General features: G+C 34.4%; 2 protein-coding genes across 3 annotated transcripts; both read right to left on the reverse strand.

Annotated features, from left to right (window-relative positions):
- LOC133030883 (uncharacterized) lies at positions 1-5669 on the reverse strand. Of its 2 annotated transcripts, XM_061103848.1 has the most exons (5): positions 5348-5666; positions 5187-5228; positions 4723-4770; positions 492-775; positions 3-405 (listed from the first exon to the last, which is right to left on the reverse strand). In XM_061103848.1, exons 4-5 carry the CDS (start codon positions 771-773, stop codon positions 178-180), a joined length of 510 nt encoding a protein of 169 aa, XP_060959831.1. In that variant the 5' UTR covers positions 774-775; positions 4723-4770; positions 5187-5228; positions 5348-5666; the 3' UTR covers positions 3-177. The 2 variants fall into 2 exon arrangements, with proteins under 2 accessions (XP_060959830.1, XP_060959831.1); XM_061103847.1 differs by having other exon boundaries at positions 1-405; positions 5187-5669.
- LOC133030882 (uncharacterized) lies at positions 772-2125 on the reverse strand. The gene is made up of 2 exons (XM_061103846.1): positions 1440-2125; positions 772-1363 (listed from the first exon to the last, which is right to left on the reverse strand). Exons 1-2 carry the CDS (start codon positions 2090-2092, stop codon positions 1192-1194), a joined length of 825 nt encoding a protein of 274 aa, XP_060959829.1. The 5' UTR covers positions 2093-2125; the 3' UTR covers positions 772-1191.
- Positions 5670-6665: the final 996 nt, after the last annotated feature.

Consider the following 6665-nt stretch of genomic DNA (forward strand, 5'->3'; position numbering starts at 1 on the left):
TTTAGTGTTACTTACCACAGCTTCCCGTACGTTCACCATTCCACTCCGACCACTTCGATGTCTGGATTGAATTTTTGAGGAACGTTCACGTTGCACCTTACTCAATTCCTACAATGCCAAAAAAATACATTAGATACATGTACTTGTATTTAAGAGTTTATCTTAGTGTTAATATAATTAGCGTACCAGAAATTCGGGAGTTAGTCTACTTTCAACAAATTTGCACCAATCAGCAGCGTCGATCTCCGGGTGCTTTTCAGGGACTTGTGCCAGTCGTCCCAGATCATTCTCTTTCAACGCGGGCATTATGATGTCTTTTGTCATCCTATTCTTGAAGTCTTTCATTAACTTCCCAGCTAGGATGAGACAATCATGTTTGAAGGTGTCCGGCACAATGAACCCCGTCTATTTTGAAGGAAAACAAACACGGTTAGAGTCAACATTTGGAGTAATAGAAAAACAAATCAAAATTCTAACAAATAATAGCTTACCTGAATGTCTTTCCAAACTTTATTTTTCAGAGTCTGGTTGACTTCTTTCCAATTTTTATAAGCCAACCCTATTGTCTGCCGACATCTGACTCCCAGAGTGGATACGAGCTTCGCGTAGCTTTTTCCACAGTATTGACCTTTATCATTAACTTCGAGGGCCACTCTTTTGCCCTGATCCATTAGTTTGGATATTTCATTCATTTGCGTCGGCCCTCGTGTAGGTATTGTGGTTGGACACTCATTTTCTGCTCCCGAATCAGATCCTGATTCTGAGTTCGCCATGTCTACACCATTAACAAACAAACATCAAAGTTAGCTACATATATAACAAGTAGTGTATATGAAATATTAAAAGCATAAACAAATTGTTAAGTATTCAGGACCATTCACAACCACAATATAAAGTAATGAAGATATCAAGTTACCAATTAGACACGTTTTCTTTTCTTTTTTTGTTTATGTTTGCCTGAATCACAATTGACCCATATTCCCTCATTGATATCGTTTCTAATGTATTCAGCGTCGTCTTCCTCAATGTTACGATCAATTCCCATGAGTTGCTCATGAATTGGTTGTCCAACAATGAAGTCATCGTAACATAAGTCAGCATTCTCCTCATCCTCTTCAGTCTCTAAGAACCTCCTCTCTGGTGTCGATAAACTTTGCTATAATGGTATTCCTTAACCACCCAATGATTCGGTTATAATGTTTTACTCAACACATCAGATACTCCATGATTCGGTTCGTTCAACTTTGCTATAATGGTATTCCTTAACCACCCAATGAAAGTTTGACGATGTTGGTCTGCAACCCATTTTTGTTTATTTTTTTGATTTCTTGGAACCATTGATTGTAACAGCTCCATATGGTCACTGTAAAACAAGTAAGATAAATCAAGTTGTTGTTCATCGTGACTTAAGTAATGTTAATCAAACAAAAGGTACTTACGTTATATATGGTTGAACCTCTGCGTTATTGTTCATCACGACTAATTGAGCTTGATCTAGTTCAAGCTTGGACACTGTGACCATTGTCCCTTTGCCCCTTAATCCTCTATCAACATCATCTGGGTCAGTTCTTGGTTTGCTAATTCCTATTGCCTCAACTCCAGCCATGTACTCTGAACAAAATTCCACAGCCTCTTCAGATATGTAGCACTCAACCATACATGCTTCTGGCCGATAGTGGTTACGCACATAACTTTTAAGTACCTTCATATTTCTTTCAAATGGATACATCCATCTCGCCCACACCGGCCCACACAGCCTTGCTTCTCTCACTAGATGAACCATTAAATGGATCATGATGTCGAAAAAAGATGGCGGAAAAAACTTTTCCAGGTTGCACAATGTTTTGACTACATGTTCATGTAATGCATCTAACTTATCCAATTCTAATTCCTTCCCGCACAGCCTATTAAAGAAAATGCAAACATGTGTCAAACACTCTCGAACATTTTTTGGCAAGACTGATCTAATGGCAATTGGAAGTAGATGTTGCATTAACGCATGACAATCATGTGATTTCAGACCCATTAGTTTCAATTCAGTCTCATTCACCAAGTTTTTGATGTTAGACGAGTAACCATCAGGTACTTTCATATTTGCAAGTGATTTGCAAACTGTTTGTTTCTCTTTTTTGGATAAAGTGAAACAAGCGGTGGAGGCAAATATAAACGTTCACCTTTCTTCTCGGGTGCCGAGAGATTGTCGTATACCCATTTCAACGAGATCTAAACGACTATTTAGACCGTCCTTAGTTTTGCCGGGAATATCAAGTAAGGTACCAATAATACTCTCACACACATTTTTTTCAATATGCATGACATCCAAACAATGTCGAACTAGTAGACTTTTCCAATATGGAAGACGAAAGAAGATTGACTTTCTTTGAAAACAACCATTAGTTTTTTTATTTTTTTGCGTCTTTCCATACTTAAAATCTACAAGTTGAACTTGTTGGAGAATTTGTTCCCCAGACAGTGGCAAAGGAGCCATATCACCCTCTTCAGTACCATCGAATGCTTTCTTCTTCCGTCTATCAGGATGATTTGCAGGCAAGTACCGTCTGTGACCCATATAACACATCTTGTGTCCATTTTCCAAGCAACGAGCCGATGTGTTAGTGCAACAAATCGGACAACCTTCGTAACCTTTTGTGCTTAAGCTTGATAAATTACTATAAGCAGGGAAATCACTGACAGTCCACAACAACACATCTTTCGGATTAAAAAATTCTTTTTTAAAACCATCATAGACCTGAACCCCGTTCTCATACAATTCTATTAAATCGTCAATCAATGGTTCCAAATATACATCGATATTATGTCCAGGTTGTTGCGGGCCTGATATCATTAAAGAAAGCATGTTAAATTTCCTCTTCATCACTAACCAGGGAGGAAGATTGTACATAACTAGGAAGACATGCCATGAACTATGACGACTACTTAGAGATCTATGTGGATTTACTCCATCCGCGTACGTACCGAGACGAATGTGTCTTGATTCAGATTTGAATTCAGGATTTATGTAGTTTACTTTTTTCCAAGCTTGGGAATCTGCAGGATGTCTAAGTTTTCCATCTTTCACTCTCTTGGTCTCATGCCAAATCAAAGGCATGTACCACATCACTTTTTGGGGGATAAGTTTCCTATTCTCCTTACTCTTGTTTACTTTATGGCGGGATAAACCGCAAGTCGGGCAATAATTCATGTCTGCATATTCCTTACGATATAAAATGCAATCGTTCGGACATGCATGAATTTTTTCATACTTCAATCCTATAGAATTTAACGTTTTTTTCACTTCATAAGTAGATTCCGGAAAGCAGTTGGCAAATGGTAAGATATCTTTAAAAGCAGCTAAAAATTGAGTAAAACATTTATCGCTCACTCTATTTTCTGCTTTTATGTTGTAAAACTTTACCATTGTTGGTAATCTTAGTTTTTTACAACCATCGAACAGAGGTTTATCAGCATCACTAAGAAAATTATCGAATTTCTCAGGATCATTAAGAAATTCCTCCTGTGCTTCGTTAAGCAAGTCCAATGGATAATCATCGAAATCATTACCCTCGATATCATCTACCCCCCGCTTTCCTAATGGATATGGATCATTAGGTAAATGTTCGCCATGGTAATACCAATTAGTATAACTTCTATTGAAACCTCGTAAATACACATGGTCCTTAATCATTGTAATATTCCCTTTAGATACATTACAACAATCTACACACGGACAATGAATACGATCGTGATTTGTAGAATTCTTTAAGGCAAACTCTAAAAATGCATCGAACCCTACTTGAAATCGCGGTGTGTCTCTCTCCTCACGCATCCATGATTTATCCATAACAAAAATCCTATCCAAAAAAATTCAGTATTTAGTAACTACTTATAGCTAGTTACTAATTACACAATGTAACTAACTAAGTTTCTCACAATTTATTCATATTAATTTATAAATTATTTAAATTCTCGTTTTAGATTAGTTCATATTATTAGGTTGTTTTGTTGATTAGAATGTTATTAAAATGTTAAATATTTTTAATAAATAAAATTGAGGGGAAAATTTTTTGGTAAAGCAATAAAGGTATTAACTAATATTTTCCCCTTTTAATTAACTTTTGCTCTTTATTTTCTTTGAAAAATAAAAATCCACATTGAACCTCTCAAATGAAAGAAAAAAAAAATAAAAAAAGAAGGATTTTATATGTTTATTTTGTTAATTTATTTAGTAACTAATTATATCTAGTTACTAATTACACAATGTAACTAACTAAGTCTCTCACACAATTTATTCATATTAATCTAAAAATTACTCAAATTTTCGTTTTACATTAGTTCATGTTATTAGGTTGTTTAGTTGATTATAATGTTGGTAAAATTAAAAAGTTTTCATAAATGTGAATATTATTATTTTTTATGTGACCTAACTTCTTATTACTATGTTATAATTAACTGTATTATGAATGGTTTTAGTAAGATTTATCCTAATTCTACTGAAATTTCGGCAGCATAACAACTGTAATTGGACGTTCCCAAAAATTTTACAAGTGCCTAAAATAACAAACAAAACAGATAAACAATACAAAATTAATCCACCCATCCGACCGCAGTACATGTATTCGCAGAACCTACTTCACTACGGATGAATATTTAAGATATTCAAACTCAACTAACATGCATTGATAATTAATTATATATTAAGAAAAAGTTAGTAAAAGTATATACCTATAATTGCAAGCCCAAATACGCTACACACAAAATTATGCCGAACCCCTATAATATAAAGAAATACAACGAAATTACAAAATTAATTATTTCATAACTTATAACTAGTTATAAAAAATTGTAACAAGTTACTTAGTTACTAAATTATACATACATATATATAATCAATTATATCTCACACTATTATCTCAAAAAAATAAAATTATATCACACACTAATTCCATTTTAAAATTTTTATTTCTAAACTAATTTTTTTTTTGAAACTAATAAAATCCCTCCAATGTCATTTTATTCACAATAAATATATATTGCAAAAAATATATAAAATACAATTACAAAATTTATTTTCATAAAAAATATACACACACTATATACACACACAATATATACACACATTATATACAAATATTCAATAAAATATACAAATACATATATATACTATACATTGTGGTATAAATTATTACCTAATAACCGCAATCCGACGACCACCGTAAAAAATCCCGACACTATACACATAAAACACAATAATATTACTAATAAAATAAAAAAACTCAAATAATAATTTACAAAAACATAAAATAAAACAATATACATAATACAATAAGAATAGAAGCAATATTTATACCTTAAACGAGGTTGAGATTGAACAATTTCTCAACAAAAATGGGTGGCCGGATTTCACACCCAAAGTTTACTATTTGGGTTCGGATGACACTTAAAGAGGCTAAAAAATTAAAACTTTTTAGGTGTATGTTATTAAGTATCGAAAATGGAGGATTTTAAAAAAAAATGGGCTAAAAAGGTTAAGAAATGGGGGAGATAGGGTGGGGAGAAGGGGGCTGCGGCGAGGGTTTTTCTGGGTTTGGTCGAAGCTCTCTGGTTTGGTTGCTGAGTGAAGTGGGAAGGAAGAAGAAAGGTCGAAGAGTATATACTCTGATCGACCCTATGCCGTCGGTTCCTTCATAGGAACCGACGGCATAGGGTACACGTGTCCTGATCTCGTGTACCTATGCCGTCGGTTCCTATGAAGGAACCGACGGCATAGGGTAATTCAGAAAAAAAAAAATAAAAATTAATTTCCAACCGCCTCTAAATGGTATAATGCAATTTTATACCTACGGTTTTTATCAAAAAACCGCCTCTAAATGTCAATTTCGAACATAGCGGGTATTTTCACACCCTTTAGCTTCCCTTTTTATAAATGGGGTTGAAAAAACTGCCTCTAAAGGCTAACATTGTAGTAGTGTGGCGGTAGAAATTGACATACTATAAACATCATCGAAAATATGAGTGACATATATCAAAACAACTACCTCGACTAGTAGGTCACACCCATACCAACTATTTATCAAAATAATACACGATATCGGCAAAAAGTTGCCAAAAAGGGACAGAGCTACAAAAACGTCACTAAAAAAAGTAGCGGGATGAGTAAAATGTCTTAGTATAGGTTGTTTTTCTTAACGAGCTAAGTCTAAAGGTGAAGATGACTCGTCAAACGGACATTGAGAGTGGTCAAAAAATCCGTTCAAATTTTGAACCTCCAAAATTTGATTTGCGATCATGGGCTAATGGCTATGAAAGGGGCGGCGCTGCTTGGGGTTGAGGTCATCGTTGGGTGGGGATTCCAATGCTCCAGCGCGTGAGTTTAGTGGTGGCCGAAGTAGGATCACCGAAGGTGGTACTTGTGAGTTTTTCTTTCGTGTTTTGATGAGAGAGAGAGAAAGAGAGTGACTAAGATTGGGCTTCCTTTATCACATATTATTATGTACAGTAGAACCTCTATCTAAAAAGACTCTATTTAAGAATAACCTCTAATTTGTTATAAAAAAATCAAGTCCCAAATTGGGCCAATTATAAATAAGAATAACCTCTAAATTGTAATTAGTTATACATTTTTTAAGTCCCGTATTAACAAAGTATACCTCTATATAAGAATAATT

This window comes from Cannabis sativa, chromosome 9, assembly GCF_029168945.1.
Source record: "Cannabis sativa cultivar Pink pepper isolate KNU-18-1 chromosome 9, ASM2916894v1, whole genome shotgun sequence".
NCBI classification, from domain to species: domain Eukaryota; kingdom Viridiplantae; phylum Streptophyta; class Magnoliopsida; order Rosales; family Cannabaceae; genus Cannabis; species Cannabis sativa.